General features: G+C 42.1%; 1 protein-coding gene across 3 annotated transcripts in view; it reads left to right on the top strand.

The window, feature by feature from the left end:
* EDIL3 (EGF like and discoidin domains 3) overlaps positions 1-17,805 on the top strand; it is a 238,130-nt gene that overhangs the window by 176,787 nt on the left and 43,538 nt on the right. For all 3 annotated transcript variants that reach the window (XM_021551870.3, XM_021551869.4, XM_085566626.1), the window contains 3 exons: positions 5,794-5,949; positions 7,027-7,171; positions 14,534-14,718. In XM_021551870.3, coding sequence (XP_021407545.1) covers positions 5,794-5,949; positions 7,027-7,171; positions 14,534-14,718 — 486 coding nt within the window. The remainder of the gene's footprint in view (positions 1-5,793; positions 5,950-7,026; positions 7,172-14,533; positions 14,719-17,805) is intronic.

Below are 17,805 nucleotides of genomic sequence, written 5' to 3'. Positions count from 1 at the left end.
CGAGGCTTTGCCAGGGGAAGTTAATAGTGGCTGACCTGCTGTGCCCTTCCTGCTCCCCATCACCAGCCCAGCACCAGGGTGAAACAGCAGCTTGTCCTGCTCACATTGGAGGAAACAATCTTGGGGACTGAAAAGGAAGGAGCTTTCAGACTTGCTGACTTTCCCAGTATACTGAGGGGATTGTGTCATGTTGTTCATTTCCTGGGTTTATTAAAAAGCATTTCTGTTGGCAAGTATCCCTATTTTTCATCAGAAAATGTTTGTCTGGGTGCTTTCTATCTAGCTTTGTCAGAATTATGACTTTGGGAAAAAAAAAAAAAGAGAGGAGAGACAAAAAAAATTAAATTTCAATCCTTCAAAACCTGATGAGATCAGCAGGGAAGGGTTGTTGTAATAAATCTTTTAATGCCAGTATAACCTTGATCTCTTATTCAACCCTGTTTTTATGTGAGTAATGGTGAGTAGCAGTAAAGATATATTTACTTTGTGCTAGAAAAGATGAAGAATTATTTATGACAACACTATTCCATCTCATGACTGAAACAGGTAAACACCTTTGTTCTCCATAAAATGCATTTCTGTTTATGAATCTAAAAACTACATTTAAGATCTCAAAGACCCAAGGTTTCATATAGGCTTTAATTTGAGCATTTCTGGAAAGCTTTCTCTGGAGGAGCACTTCAGACAAGGCTGTTCTGCAGGAAATGTTTGTGGTGTTATTGCTAACAGTGAGATAACAAATGAGGGGAATATGGTTATGGATTCTGTCCAGGAGCATCACGTAGGGGTCTACTAAAAGTCATTCTGTCTTCTCATCCCCCTTCTCCTCTCCTGCCTGGAATAATGTAGATAAGACACATGCAGCTGGGTGGCTTTTTTTATCTTTTTGCCCATTTTATAGCTTCTGCAAAGTGAATATGCTAGCATTTGATCATAAATTGTAAGAGGAAGATGAACACCGTGCACTGGAGCTGCCCCAGTCCCTGCTGTTCTGTTACATTCACACATTGCAATTCTGAATTTAATCTTCTTTTTTTCCTATGGTTCTAAGGTTTGTAAACCATGCTGAGAAGTTACTGATGGCCTTTGTTTTGTGGAGCCTTTTGGATTTGTTTACGAAAAACAAGCTCCTACATTAAGTCACAGCTACCAGTGGAGCTGCACACACACCATGCAGATTTGCAGGACTGGTTCTGAATAGCCTTTAAAAATGGTGCACTGTACAATCAACAAAAAATCTTAAAATTGCCTTATTTATATTACCACTTTCTCTTCGAGAAAAAGTATTCCCTGTTTATTTCCTTTGCAATATGGATTTTTTTTTTTCCAGGTTCCTGTAAAATCTAGATTGGGCATGTCTTCATGGGTGTAGACAACAATATAGCATCCCCAAACAGATTGGAGTGAATCACTGGAGTCCAAGGCATTAGTGAAAATTGTTTAATAGATAATCACTCCTACAGGACCAGTGCTGAGAGCAGTGAGCACAGCACCCTGGTCCCTTTTCCCCTCCTGTGGAGAAAGGCCACGGCTCTGTAACCTGCAGTGACCATCAGAGTGCTCTGTGTAATCATGGAGATGGCAGAACTTTACAAACAAGATTAGGAGGAATTTCAGGGACTTCTTACACTAAAGGAGTTGATTTTATTCCCTAGCTCTTAGTCATAGAGGTTATCTGCCTCAAGTGATTTTATTTGATTTGTTTTGGCTATATGGATGAATTCAACTTTCAATTTTGTACCCAGCAGAGGACCTCAGGTGGTGTTTCTTGCCACAGTCCCTGAACTCATATAAACTGAGCTGTCTCCATGCCTGTGCTCTCTCTGTGCTTTGCTCAACACCAGCACAGTGACTTTGCACTGTCCACCCTGTCTGTGCATAATCCAGTTCTTGTAGAGTCAGATTTAAATACATTGGTATCTGACTACTGGCTTCACTTTACACACAGTTTTACCTGAGCAACTCCATGTTCCTCACGCATTCCAGCTCCAGAAATCCTCTTCATTGACATGCAAGGGCCATCACAACCTGCAGGTGTCAAGGAAAACCTTATCCAAGTTTCATAAAGTTCTTTGTGCCATAAGGTTTTAGGGCACTGGGTGTTCTTGGGCTGCAGCCAAATCCCTGGCATATCCCGGGTTTGTCGAATCCCATGGAAGTCACTGGCTGCAAGAGACCCCTCTGAGCTGGTGCTAACCACAGGTCCTTGAGCAGAGGTCAAGTCTGAATCCATTGCTCCTAAAATAAATTTAAATGGTAAATGTTAAAATGGTAAAACTGATCTGCTCTTTCTTTCTTCCATTCTTCCTTACTTCCTTTCTTCCTTCCTTTCTTTCTTTTTATTTATTTCCCATTCTTTCCCTTTTCTTTCTTTCTTTCTTTCTTTCTTTCTTTCTTTCTTTCTTTCTTTCTTTCTTTCTTTCTTTCTTTCTTTCTTTCTTTCTTTCTTCTTTCTTTCTTTCTCTCTTTCTCTCTTTCTCTCTTTCTCTCTTTCTTTCTCTTTTTCTTTCTCTCTTTCTTCTTTCTTTCTTTCTTTCTTTCTTTCTCTTTCTTCTTTCTTTCTTTCTTTCTTTCTTTCTTTCTTTCTTTCTTTCTTTCTTTCTTTCTTTCTTTCTTTTTTTCTTTCTTTCTTTCTTTCTTTCTTTCTTTCTCTCTCTCTTTCTCTCTTTCTCTTCCCTCTTTCCCTTCCTTTTCTCTCTTCTCTTTCTCTCTCTCTTTCTCTCTGTAAGTAGATTCCTCAAATGTCTATGCCTGCAATTTCTTCTTACAAGGCCTTTACCATGCCTTATTACTTAAATTACTGAGGTAAATCTCTCAAAACACTATTGATCTCCTTTCATCCTTTCATCCTTGCTTTTTCCCAGTTCATCTAGGTAATGATAAGCAATCCTTAAGAAGTGAATCCATGACCTTTTTTAAAAAGATGTTCTATTCTTTTGTTCTATCCTGGTGACTTTCACCTCTTTGTCTTAAAACATCATCACACATGTAATTAAAATGTATAATTTTCTGTCCTGGATCTTAATCCAAAAAGCAGAGCTTCCTGAGCTGTTTTTCCCTCACAAATGCCACAGAAAACACATTTGAAAAAGCTTGTAGCACTAAAGGATGTAGTTTACATTTCTTCAAAGCTTCCCACTGAAGTATATTGAATAGGAAAGATTTTAGACCGTGCTTTGTTACAGCATTGCTAAAGTTGCAGTATTTTCAATTTTTGCTGAGGTCGAATTTGAAAAATTTAAAACACATTAAAGAACCCAAAGATACAAAGGGAAAATTAATTCCTGAGGTATCCATATTCACTGAAAAGCATGGCATTAGCCCAGGAGGGATTTCTATGTAAGCAAGCCATGGGTATTGGAAAGCATTTTTTTTCCCCACTTCATTGGGATTTTATGCAAACGATGACAGGATACATAGAGCTTGGAAAACAAGGCAGCCTGGTTTTATTTCTTATACTGCATCAAGTTCAATACTGCTTAAAAATAAAGCTCAATTTGTGACTCAAAGGATGGACACTTTTCAATAAATCCCCTAAAAGGAAAGATTCTGCAAATGGGAATAGAACATACAATGGTTAATGCCATGGTTTCATTAGAAGTGGTCCTTTGAGAGTAAACAGGGAAATAAAATCCCCATAAGTTCTCATCCAAAACCCAAAAATTATAACCTGGAAATAGAAAAATTGGTAATTAAGCTAAAAAAATATTAGTTATCTGCATCATTGGATAAAAGAAAATTTGTTTGGTGTTGCATTATACCTTCCTTTTCTCATGCAGTGAAATGTAAAGATGCTACCAGTCAGCAAATTATCAATGTCTGGTTTCTGTTTCCCTGTGCTTTCTAATTTAGTTTTGCAGATGCTATTCAATTCATTATTAGCAATTTTGTAAATACATAGAAAATTGGTTTACTTGCCTGTTAATTAATATTCCGGAATTCCACATAGAGAATGAACTACTCATAAGAGACTTACATAAATCTTTAACTGGATACTATTCCATGTTAGCTACATTTTTAATGTAGTTATGGGACTAATAGTAGTCTCTGGAGCTATCCTTTTACAAATATAACGTGCTTATTTTATTTTGTTTTCCCCTCTGGGGGATCAGGAATTGGGGAAAAGAAGTTTTCCAAGGCTGAAAAAAATAATGAATCTCTTCTAATTTATACCTTTCTGAATTCCTGTTGTGAGTCCATTCTCCCCACTGGAGTTGCAAATATTCTTGAGCTTTTCTGGTACATGTGGGAAAGATCCTGTAAAAAATCTGGTGGTTTTGTAGGGGGCTTCTCCTCTCTCAATGGGTCTAAACCTCGAAAACACACATTGTTAATACAAAGGTGTGTGAGTGTTTAATAATTTCTTATAGGGAGAACTATGGCAAAACTACACCAAAAGCCAACTTTTACAGAAAAGTAGAAGAGAAATAGCTTACTCATTCAAAGAAAAAAAAAAAAATCCCAGAAGAAACCACAAAATTCTATAGTTTGGGCAAAGAAACTAAAGTTTTCCTACTGTGCACACAGCAGAGAGATCTTAAAACACCAAAGTCTGATCATCTTACATCCTTCGCAGAGGTTAGATTTTATTACCAAGGGGGAGAAAGTCTTCAGGCCACAATGTAAACAATAAAGCAATTAAGGTATTTGGACAGCAGATCTGCCTCTGAGCCCTCCCACACCTGTGCTGGGGCTGCTGCTGCAAACAGTGGGGACTGCACTGGGCCAGCTCCAGCCACTGTGGAGCAAAGATAAAACTAATTTTGAGGAGACAAGTGCTAATGCAGTGTAATGTTTTATTTACCCTGTCCCAGTTGTTTGCTCTGTCACACTTCCACTCATCTCTTTGCACTGCACATCTGCCTGCACCTTCACTCAGCTCTCGTGGTGCAACAGCTCTTTGCTGAGCTTCTTTTGGTGCAAAAATCACAGATTTCAGCTGAGAGGGGGCGAGTGCAGCCGCCACAGACTGAGTTTGACACTGCTGGGTTTGAATATCACACCCCGAGCTGTCACGGTTCCCATGCCACAGGTGAGCAAAGGAGGCAGAATTAAGAATTAAGAATTTAGAATTAGGGCTGGATTTGAATTTAGAATTAGGCAGAATTCAGAATTAAGGCTGCTGGAGTAATGTTGAATTTGTTCACCCTGAACAAATCCTTTTGTACTTCATGGTGTTGTGTTCAGCTCAGACAAGCACACGAGCAATGTTCATATCCACTGATTGATATTTTGCCACTGACTGCTTTAGGATTTCAGCCTTGATCACTAGGTATAGGAATTTTCAGTGAGAGTCGAGGAGAAGTCTAATTTCTTTGCTGTCAGAACTTCCACGTAGTTTTAGTTTGACATGGGAGTTTCACTTGTAGCTAACTTAGGACCTTTTGTATGGTGTTGCAAATTGGCTCCTGACAGAACAGAAAATATAGCTTTTGGTAAATTACCACCCTATTTTATTTCTCTTTCAGGAAAGAAATATATAGGAGTAACCCTATATGCCAAAATTAAGTAATATCCCAGTAATATTCTGTATATCCATAATATATTTATTTATGTCTGCACACATACAAGAAATAAGCATAGCCCAAGCTTTTGGTTCCATTTTTTCATTCATTTGCTTTATATATTTGCACATGAAATTCATGAAACATCAAAATAATTAATGCAAGTATAAAAATAGTCATTTAAATGCTACAGCTATGTTTCTTTCCTCTCATTTAGGGAAAAATAAAAAAGAGAATTAAAGGACTCAAGGATTGTGCCCATCAGATTAACAGTGTGCTGTTATTTCAGATAAACCTGCAGAAGAAGATGCGAGTCACTGGAGTTATAACCCAAGGTGCCAAGAGGATTGGAAGTCCAGAATACGTAAAATCTTATAAAATTGCCTACAGTAATGATGGGAAGTCATGGACAATGTACAAAGTAAAAGGCACAAAGGAAGACATGGTAAGATTAAATCATCTGTATCTGAGTGCATCTCATGGTTTATCTGCCTTCAGAAGTATGGGATGTCTCTGATATTTAAGCCTAATTGCCTGGCAGTATGATATAGGTATAATTGTTATTATTTTTCTGTGAGGAAAAAAAAGAAATCAACAAATTTGCATTTTCTCTCTGCTAAGAATTTCTCATCCTTCAATTGATGGTTGCATAAATACTATTTCCCCAAGCTAGAATAATCCTGTTTATTACACTTAACTGATTTTCATATTAATTAGTTTACCAGTAATTACTCATTTCTCTGTTTTCAATTTAGTTTTATTGCATTGGCAGATTAGCTTTAACCCTTGGAAACACAGAGCCCCATTCATCAATGCTAATCTCTGTGCTGCACAAACATTATCATCCAGCGGGGTGTGTGTGTTTACAGTTTATAGTTACCACTTATTTTTGATGGACCTGTGCACACAGAGCAGGGGAAAAAACCCTTTACTGTGTAAGTTTGCATAGAACTCAGGCACTGCACAGCATTAGATGTAGTTTTTCCTTTAGGAAATTAAGATGTTGTATAAGAGGGGCACAATGAAGGGGAGAAACACAGCACAGGGATGTCTGGTTAGAGTGAGGTGTGAACAGAAAAACGCTGATGGGTTTAATTCATCCCCTCTGTGACCAATGGGAGGGTTACAGTGCACTTCAGTGGGAGCTGGATCTTGAACTGAGGGGCAAAAATAAACATCAGTCAGAGCAAATTCCAGGATTAATTGAACTGCAACTATTTTATGCATTAATCAAGAAAAGAAGGTATAATTTATTTGCATTAGGAGCTTCAGGTTCTGGGAGTGACAAGACAGAAACCTTGCTTTGGCCTAGGTGGCAAACCCATCACAGTGTGGCACAGCAGGACATTCTGCTGGGAAAACTTGTGTTGGGCACTGGAAGCACTAAAACAGCTGCAGTTTGGGGAAAAACCCTCACAGGCAGAACAGTGCAGGTGCTTTTGAGTAGCGGGAACTCACTGGGACTCCAGGCATCCTCCTGACACTTTTGTTTTTGTCCTGTGCAAACGTTGCTTGCCCGCAGGTGTTCCGTGGGAACGTGGACAACAACACGCCGTACGCCAACTCCTTCACGCCGCCCATCAAGGCCCAGTACGTCCGGCTGTACCCCCAGGTGTGCAGGAGGCACTGCACCCTCAGGATGGAGCTGCTTGGCTGCGAGCTCACAGGTGGGATCTCCACAGCCCCCAGCCCTCCGTCCCCTCCAGATGCTCCCAACCGCGCGCGTTTTGTCCCCGCTGGCAAATGCACTTGGCCAGCCTGAGTTTGTCCAGTCTCTTTCAAACCTCCTTATCTAAGCAATAAAATCGCAAAATCACAGAATGCACAGACCCACAAAGGTGAAAGAGACCTTCAAGATGGAGTCCAACCCATGCCTCAACCCCTCAACCAAACCCTGGCACCCAGTGCCACATCCACGATTTCTTTAAACACACCCAGGGATGGTGACCACCACCTCCCTGGGAAGCCATTCCAGAATTTTATCACCCTTTCTGTAAAAAACTTCTTCCTTTTATCCAACCTGAATTTCCCTTGCTGCTGCTTGAGGCTGTGTCCTCTGGTTCTGTCAGTGCTGCCTGGAGAAAGAGTCCAGCCCCACCTGAGCACAGCCACCTTTCAGGAAATTGTAGAGAGTGATCAGGTCACCTCTGAGTCTGCTTTTCTCCAGGCTAAAAACACCCCCAGCTCCCTCACAGGGAGTGTGAGGGACACTCACGGTCGTTCCTTACAGGATTTGTGTTCCAAGCCCCTCACATGATTTGTGTTCTCACAGGATTTGTGTTCCAAACCCTTCACCAGACTCGTTACCCTCCTCTGGACACGCTCCAGTGTCTCAATGCCCTTCCTAAGTTTGGGGGCCCAGAACTGGACACAGCACCCAAGCTGTGGCCTCACCAGTGCAACACTTGGCTCAGCTGAGTGATGATGGCCACTTGCAGTGGGACAGGAATGTGTCCCTATAAGGCTGTGTGGTATTAACCCAGACTGTCATGGTTTGACACTGGCACAATGCCAGTGCCCCCATGAAAATGCAATCTCTCAATTGAATGCTGTGAAACGGAATCGAGAACAGAGAAAAGCAGGCCCAAGCTTAATAACAAGAAAAAACTTTATCAAGCTACTACTACTATACTACTATAAAAGGAAAAAGAAAGAAAAAAACACACACAAAATTCAAAATTAAAACCTTCTGAAGCATTCCTCTCCCCACCACCCAACTCCAACAAACCACAGTGAGACACAATCTGGACCCCAATCAGGTTTCCACCCTGCAGACAATCGATACTCAGTCCATCAAGGGGGACAGGAGTCTCCTCTGTGCCACAGACCCCCCAAGAAACACACTGCCACATCCTGTGTTTCCATGTCACACAAGGCACTGCCCGGATAAAAAATGTTTGCTAATGGTGACCCTTCTCCTTTCCATGCACAGTGCTCTCACCACCAATGCATAGATGGACAGACTGCTTTTAGGATTCTTCCTTTCAAGGATGTCCTGCCAAGAGGGGGAAAAACAACAGTTCAGTTTTTCATTTTTTGGGACCACAGTCCCCCCCATTTTCCCCTAGGGCCGAGGGTCCAAGAACAGAGATCTTCTTGTCTTCTTCTTCTTTGAGGACATGGGACACCACCACAAACCTCCCTAACCTTTCTCTGTTTGCTCCACTTCTGTCTTTTCCCAGCTGAAGCAGGTCGCTTGGCTCACTGGCATCCTCCTAAAACACAGTCTCTCTCTTGGAGGAGAAGATCGGTTCAAGTCTGTAGCTACCAAGAAAAAATTCAGCCAAAAGCCACTCCTTCACCACCCCCCCCCCCCATCTAGAATTTCTCCTTCTAACATCCCAGGGTCCAAGCTGTCTCGCTTCCTCTCTTTCAAACCGAGGAGGAGTGAAATTTCACGCAGCTTTCATTTCTCAAGGAAGGGTTAAAAGTCCCGACTCCCAGGGCTGGCTCGATGCCCAGGCTCCGGCTCCCACAGGCAGCTGGGCACCTTGCGGCCCCCTCGCTCTTCTCCTTCCCTGCGGCGTACTGCTGATGCTGATAAAACCACTGCTGTCTCTTTCTCTCCCTCTCTCTAACTCGACTCTGTGGGGAATGGAGACATCCCAGATTTCTCCACCCTTCCATCTGCAGGGGCCAGCCCAGCTCCAGTCCCTCCACCCTTGTGCCCACCTCAGCCAAGCCATAGACCTTCCCCTCCCCACCCAGCCACGGCCGAGCAGGGCAGAGTCCTGCACTGCACGCTGACCGGAACCAAAGAGAGCCAGTTCTCCTGGGAATTCTGATTTTAACCCCTCTGTGTTCTCAGAGGTGTGTCCACCTTCAATTGGTCAATATCCAAATTGACCTCTTCCTGCCGAGAAAATTCTTTTTCCATGTCAAACCACGACACCAGTAAAACTTCATACTTTTTTTCCTGTGTGGGTTAATCTCCAGCCAGTCCTTGGACACCTCTGGGGATGGTCATTTAGCAATTTTAGCAATTTTAACATGTATTGATGGCTACATGGACTCATAGTGTCCCACCCTGAGCAGACTACAAGGCAAGGAACCTCACCCAAGGCCTGAAAATGGTTCCTGAGCCCCAGAGCTGGCTCTGCACTGCTCTGGACCCATGGCAGCAGCAATTGTCACACCTGATTTGGATAATTCCTCCTGGCTGTGGGGTGACACCACCCCTGTGCTGCGTGATGTCCTCAGAGGGATAAGCCTGCTTCTCCTGCTGTTGAGGACCAGACCCATAAGATACATCACGTCTGGGCTGCTTTAATCAAGATTTCAGTTTGGATTTGTTTTCTGGGTTTAGCACAAGCAGGGATAGAATTTTGTAGCAAAAAGTAAATGAAAAAGTGGACCCAAAATAAACCTTCCTCAGATTCTTAAAGCTCTGAAATGTAAAGCCTGACCTCTAGCCACTTTCTGCAAGAACTGTGTTCCCTTACAAATTCAGAAAAGCATGTAAATGTTTTATCCTTTTCCAAGAGATAAACCTTTTTACTGGTGGGAGCACTGCACTGATTCATTTAGGACTGATTTTTATGTGGCTGCCTTGTTACTCTACTAACAATAGTCATCCAGTTCATGAGTGATACATCAAAACAGCTGGAGTTAAACAATTCTCAGTCAAGACCAGATTCAGAAATGAAAAGGTAATGCATTAATCTTGGTGTAGCCCTTTTCCAATATAGATAGGTTTAAGAGTAAATAGAAAATCCTGTCTAGCTGCTTTGTTCTATTAGATTTTTTTTTTTTAATGTCTTCCACTTCTGGAACCACAATTTAGAGTAAGCCCTTGCCAGAATGACTAGGAATTGTTTTGCTCAAAGAACTGTGAAAGCTAGTGAAGTGAATTAATTTCAGTGGTCTCCTAACAGTGTCAAGGTCATAATTTCTTAAAACTGTGGACAGCTGAGGCTCAGCAGAGCAATTTCAACCTTACTGAAGGAAAGGTGTAATTGCACGGACTAATTCACTCTTAATTCCAGGTGGTCTGCACTTTGAGGGGTCTGCCTTCTCTAACATGACCTGGTGAGAGAGAAGAGAGTGAGTGATAAACAGACAGAGACTTGCAGCATTGGATCATCATAAAAGCTAACACCTTCTTAGGACTTCAGCAAAGTGTTCAATACAATCTGCTTTAGTCTCATAAATAGCTTTGCTTACCAGGACCCACAGTCAGATCTCATTGAAAACCAGGATGGATGCAAGTGGAGCCAACCATCAATAAATTAGGCATTAATTTTCATGGCCCCGTGTTCCTGCCTTACTTGTGCTTTGCACATCGCTGTGTCCTGCCCTCCCTTCCCTTCGCAGAGTATTGATGTGAGCGGAGAGGCAGATCACAGCTACTGCTTATTAGAATGCCTTTATTCATTAAGCTGTTATTAATAGCAGCATCAAGCTGTTGTTTTTAACAGCAGATCCGTGCTCACACAATGGTGTCACTTACTCATGGAACTCACTCCTGCACTCCAGCATCTGCATTCCTGCAGGCAGCCCCTGCAGTGTGCTGCTCACAGTTGTGTTTGCTGGCTCCTGTGCACCAGTTCCAGCTCTTGGTGTTTGGGGTTTCTCAGATCCTGCAGAGGGATGTTGGCCCCCAGAAGCTAAACATCCCCGTGGGACTCACTCAGAGAAAGCTCCTGAGTGTGTAAATTTCATCTCCTTCAGGCATGCTGTTCCCTGGTAACTATTTCTTTATCGAATGATGCCTCGTGCAGGCTAGAACAGAGGTTAGATGGAGTTAAAGAATAAAGCAGGGATTTATTAGAAGGATCTCCTCCTTGGATCCACCTTGGGCAGCACCAGAGCCCAGCCAGGGCTGCACCCAAATGACCCAAAATGGTCCCAAAATGCACGAGCGCTCCCGGGGCTCTCCCTGGGATTCAGTTCTGCTCCATTGGCACCTTGGAGTTCATTGTCCCATTCCAGCTCCAGCCCATCAGTCCCATCCTGCTTGTTTTTCTCTCTCCAGCCCACGGTGTTTGTGCTCCTGGGCTGAGGTTTGGATCATTTGTCCTTGGTGCCCAGCTGGAGCAGGAATTGCTTTGTCTCTGCTCTGTGCAGAGAGCTCAGCATCCCCTGATGTGAAGCTCAGACCCACTACTAAAGCAGCACAGAATCTGAAAAATACCAAAACTAAAACCTGAGGCATCACTAACAGTCCCTGTAGGCACCATTCACACAAAACTGACACACAGGGAGACTTTATCACACCTGCAGTTACAGATAGGTTCCCCTTTTCTCATTTGTCCTCAGAACTGTGTAACCTGGAAAGGAATTCTATATTTGTTATTTATAGGTCAGGTTGGATTAGGCTTTAAAGCATCAAGGTTTAATGAAAATTGCCCCTGCCCATGGCAAAGGGGCTGGAATTATATTTGCATCTAGATGATCTTAAGGTCCTTATCAACCCAAAGTATTCTATGATCCAAAAACATGGAGAAAAATTTTTAAATCCTCAATTTTTAGAAAAAAAAAAATCACAGTATGAATCAAAACAAAATCACCATTGCCCTCAAATAATTGACATGTGTTGTTTTTGCCAACAGCACACAAATCTTTGTCTAGAACAAGATACATGCAAACTGCTGCATGCAGATCCATTTGTGGGTTTGCCTTTCTGCATTGGATATTGAATATTTCCTTTGAGGGTTTGAGATTTTTCAAAGGAAGAGGTAGGTGAGGGGCGTAGTATGGATGCAGACTGAAGAGTACAAGATCCTGCTCTCTGAAGAGTCAACAGAGAAAAACCTTTGTGTTTATTCCTCCAATTTTTAGTTGCTGATCCCCACTCTTTCTCATTATTTCCATTCTCCTGTTCCATCGAGCTAGATGAAATAAGACCTGAAAACTTATACCTGGTTAGATTTAAACATACAGAGGTATCAGGTATAATTTATCACAGGTGGAGGTATCCAAAGCATCTCAAACATTCTCGCCTAAGATGCTCCACTGGGTGCAGCCCGCATCAGCTATATCTGACTTCCACAGATTTCAAAAAATAAAAATGGAAATTGAGTCCTTCCACAGGGACGTTGAAAAGCAAATTTAAAGGCACAGCGCAGTGAAGAGGATATGTTTTGGGGAGACATAAGCATTGTTATAAACACACACATGTGAGGGATGACACAAAGCCCTGTGCTGGTTTGGTGACCCTGCCCTTTGTGCTGTAGGTTACGGCTCAGTCATCCCAGCAGCCAGGATCTGCTGTGGCAAGGGCTGGGAAGCTGCTGCTCCCTCTGACACAGCACCAACACACCCTGACACCTGTGTGCATCCCATTTTCCTCTTCAGACTCTCACTCTTCTTCTCACTTTCTCCTGAACTGCCTTCCCACCCGCTCTGGGGCCACGGAGAAGGCAGGCGAGTGTAAAATCCCATTAATCCATGCACGCATGCACAGGCACACAGGCAGGCACAGCTGTTGCTTCATAAATCAATAATAACACTCAGAAAAGATAGAACTGGTGCTGATGGATTGGGCCAGCACTGAATCACAGCTTTGACAACCCATGGTTTTGTGTCAGGAGCCTCCTTAGCATTCCTCAGATGAAACATCCTTGCTGACAGTCCTTGTGATCCTGGAGTGATACTTCAGAATTTAATAATAAGCAAAGTCCCTCTCCAAAGCAGCAGATTAGTCTCTCTTATTTCTATTATCAATTGCTTCCTCCCACTCCCAGGAAATTTTTTTTTGTTGTGTTTTTGAATGAGTCCATTCTACAGACAAGGCTGTGCCATTTCCATTTGTGCACTGAGAGAGAATCAGTTATGTAAGACTGGAGGTTTTTTTCAAAAGTTAACTCTGTTTTTTCTTGGTTTTTCATTTATTTGGTTGGTTTTTGCTTGTTTGTTTTTTAATTCAACATGAAGCATGTCAATATTGAAATTTTAAATACAGGAGATATTACATTAAAGATCATGTTAGTATTATAACTGCATGTGTGCAAGTTTTTGACTGCTGGGACATGAAGGAAATGAGAAAACAGCTTATTTTTTTGTGTTCCCATCTCCATCTTTTCCATCTTTCACTTTACCCCAATTGTCAAGTGTCATCCAACCCCTTAGCCATACATCCAGCTTTCCTGTCCTCTTAGCAGCCTTCTCTCTCTCAACCATTTGCCTTTCTCTTTTCTCATTTTTTTTGTTTAAATCTTAGAACCATGCAGGTCATCTGCCTTCTCTGGTTTCCAGTCCTGTTGTTTCAGTGCTGCCTCATCTTGTTTCTTTCTTTTTCTGCATCCAAACATACCTTCCACATTCCCAGCACACAACAGGCACACATTCCCAGCAAGGCAGAGGAACACAGAGCCACTTAACAATTTTTATTTTTATCTTTTTTCATGCAGAACAGAGAAGGGAGAAGCCCAAGATCTATCTTTTCTACAGCAAAATAACTCAGTGGTGTTGGATGTCCACAAAAAAATAAGCCATTAACTATCGATTTCTCCTAAGTGATATCCTCCTACTATCCTCCCTACACAATTGTTTTTCTGTAGGCTCTCCCTCCTTCAGGGGGATTTTGGGCTTTCTGGATTTTTACCTAGATGTCAAATAATTCAAAAGTGTAAGAGAGCTCAGTGCTTTTTAACATTTTACTGCAGCAGTGGTTTTAAGAAAAAATAATGTTTGCTCAGTAAGCAAACACATGGTGGATGTGAGGTGGCATAAAAGCATAAGGAAAATCAAACAGAACAGGGGAAACAATATTTTCCTGCGGGAGAGAAAAGTAAAAATAAGATAAGCACAGACAAAAGTAATCTTTTCATTTTGTCTCGCTTCATAAGTGTATGCCAGGATAAAATATGTTGAATTCTCTATCTTGATTTTGACTCACCCAAGCAATTGTTGAAACAAAGCGCCTTGAATTGACTGTTTTTCATTTATTTGTTTTCAAGTGCCTCCAACAATAGTCTTGATTACATCTTTTTCTTCAAGTATTGCAGGTTTTTTCTGCCATAACAGAAAGCCTAAACCCCTGACAGAGATAAGCAGGTAGTGCCACTGATCTTGCCCTGCTGTTCCAGGTTGCTCTGAGCCCTTGGGGATGAAATCAGGACACATCCAGGACTTCCAGATCACTGCCTCCAGCGTTTTCCGTACCCTCAACATGGACATGTTCGCCTGGGAGCCCAGGAAAGCCCGGCTGGACAAGCAAGGCAAAGTTAATGCCTGGACCTCCGGCCACAACGACCAGTCACAGTGGTTGCAGGTAAATTTCCACGTGGATTTTCCCAGATCTTTATCTTCTTTGTGTTCCAGGCGTGGGGGCTGTTCTCTGGTTCAGTTTTATATTCAAATTCTTCTGTTTCTGACTGTAACCCTCCCAGCTCTGCCACAAGCTCTGAAGGCCCAACATATCTTTGTATTTTTGTGATCACAGCTGCAGGAAAACCTGCCTCCACTAGCCCCAGTGTTCCTTTGTTAATGAACAAAAATGGTGGTTGCAGATCTGATTCACTGAATTCCCCTCATTTGTTGAGAGAGATGAGTTTATTTTCCTTTCTTCTGCCTTTCCAAGGCTCCCTGGAAAAGCATATTTACCTTCAGCTCTGTGCACCTTAGTGAATCCTGCCCACAGAAATCATCTCTGTCTAATTAAGGCTGCCCAAAATTACCTTCTGACAGGACTCTGGAGCCAGCAAGACTGATTCAGCACCTGAATCCATTATAAACCTGTGCACAGGGGCTGTTTTCAGCCCAGGAATGATTCATACAGCTCACTAATGTGAGAGATTTCAATAAATCACCAGTGTGGAAGCTTGTTTGACCAGCCAGTGACACATTTGCATTTTTTGAACTGTTGAAAATAGCAGTGTTTTCAGTCAGCTGCCACTTTGCAGTGCAGCTCTCGGTGGGAAGCCTCAATAGCACCAGACATGGCCACTAACCCCCTGCAATCTCTCCACATATAAATTATGACATATTAGCCTTTTTTTGCCTACAGCTGCTGAGCAAGTTAGGAATATGATTACTGTTTTTTCCTCCCAAGTTTACACACTTTCCATAAAAGGAAGGAGAAATTGCCCTATTTAACTTCGGAATAGCTGGAGATCCTGGAGTCTGCTGAAATTCTTTTAGAGCATCATGTTGGAAGAGCAGTTAGCAGTGTCTGCACAGGATGAACATTTCATTGCTGTGTTTTATGGTGGAGAAGCAGATGAAAATGTTTTTCCATCAGAAAGGGAGGTGGTTGCATCATATTTTAGCCCCATCAGTCAAACCAAGGGTGTGCAGAGGCTCCACAGAAATTTCCTGTTGTGTGTTCTTGCTCCTGTGGATGACAGTGTATGTTTAATTAACTGCAGATGGCAAGGGGCTGCATAGTTAAGCTTTATATTTTCAAAATTTTCAGGCTGTTGTGGTCTTTCTATATCTGAATTTACCTGAACCTGCAAATTTAATCTGATCAATTGAACTGTCTTTTCAAGTCTTTGAACTATAAGGAATAATTTTTATTGTCTGGTCAAAAAGAACGTTTTGAAGAAATACTCATCTTTTATTTAGTTTTTCATATGATTTCATATTCACTTCAACAACTCCACAAGAATATTAACAATCTACCTTTTCCTGAAAATCTTTATACAAAATGATATTTCTTCAAAAAAGGATCCTAACATTTCATGTTTGGGAAAAAAAAAAAAAAAACAAACTCAAAAGGCATTAAATCCACTTGTTTTTTCAGTGCTTAAGGTGGTCATTAGCTTCTGCTACAGGCTGGTTGTTCTGAATTCAGGCTATGACTTGAGACAGTCTCATATGCTTCTAGTGTAGGTAATGATTCTGTAACAGAGACATGTCTATCATTTGAATTCATCTGTTCATTCTTGTTCTCCCTCCTGGTAGTTCTCACCGGGTTTTTGGTGGTTTTCCTTTTCCTTAAAACACAGAGTATTATATTGAAGCCTTATAACACGTTGACTGAAAGGTTTATCATCCTGCTGCTGCTTCCACAGAGTTTAGTCAAAACATATTTGTAAGGAAAAGCGTGTGAAAGCAAATGTGTCTTCATGTCTGCCTCCCTCAGCAATTCCACAAGGAATCAGGCCCAGAATGATGATTCCATGGTACCCTGAAATGGGTTTAAAGCTACGCATTTAGCCCAGACTTCTGGATTTTGCTGAAGTAGCTGGCTTACCAATATCATATCTACCATGTTAACATTTCATGCCTTTTGAATGATCTCCAAAGGCAATTCTTGCTTTATGTTTTCTAATTTTTACGAGAAAGCCTGAAAAACTGGGGGCAAAGCCTGGTGTTGTCCTTTTGGGATTATAGTTGGGGTGTGGGATGGCTTGAACAGATCTGATATGACTTGTCAGAATCTGAGGTATTGATGATTCTGAGATTGTAGAAAGTCTCTGTCTGTCAGCCCCGCTGCCAAAGAAGAAATCATAATTGGTCTGTGCTGGTTTCCAGGTTGTTTATTCTGTTTATCTCTCACATGTTCTGCTGCCCTGCCCAGCTCTGTCCTGCAGGGCAGCGTGTGGGGCTCTGCCCTCAGTGGGATGTGACAAACATTAAATACCAGAAACTCCCTGGGCTGCATTTACAAGAACGTGCCAATATCTGTCACCTACGTTGGACAGTGTGTCCCCAGCCTGAACCAACAGAAAAATGCCAACACCACAGTGAGACATGGAGGGCATGAAGAAGGAGAAAAAGGACAAGGCACACCCAATTTCCTCCATCTTGTCCCCTTTGGAGCCCTCATCTAGAATCCTAAAATTTTACTTTTGCACCCGTGCCACGCTTAATTATTACTGATATCAAACACTCAGAGCTGGTAATTGATCCTGTAAGATTGAAAACTCTTTTCCATGGCCAGAGATCACAGCCAGTGTCTCTGGGGGCTCTGTCCAGGGGGTTCCTGACCCCTGCCAGGGTCCCAGGGCAGCCAGAGGGAAGCCCTGGATTCCCACACTGACTAAATGCCATTGTTGGGGTATCCTTGCCTAAACACCATTGCTACCAGCAGTTTAAAAGCCAGTGTGCTGACATCCATCTCAGAGCACCTGCTGTGATAATGTTTGCTGAGAGGTGATGTTTGAATCATGCATCAAATGCTGCTTGCACTTTTGGATGAACTCTAGAGATAAATTTTCCTCTCTTGGGAGCTGGGAGTGTTTTACGGTTTTCTTTCAAAAAAGATAACTCTGAATCTGCTATGTATTCTAAAATGTAGCCATTAACAATTATGCTCTTTGGTTTAAAGTGCTTTGGATTGCTGCACCCATAATTTTGGAATACACAGTATTTTGTGTGTCCAGGCCCAGAATGTGCATTTTTGGGGACAAAA

The sequence above is a fragment of the Lonchura striata genome, chromosome Z, assembly GCF_050655825.1.
Source record: "Lonchura striata isolate lonStrDom1 chromosome Z, ASM5065582v1, whole genome shotgun sequence".
In the NCBI taxonomy this organism is placed as follows: Eukaryota; Metazoa; Chordata; class Aves; order Passeriformes; family Estrildidae; genus Lonchura; species Lonchura striata.
Note: the sequence above shows the minus strand (reverse complement) of the source record. Positions and strands in the feature narration are given on the sequence as shown.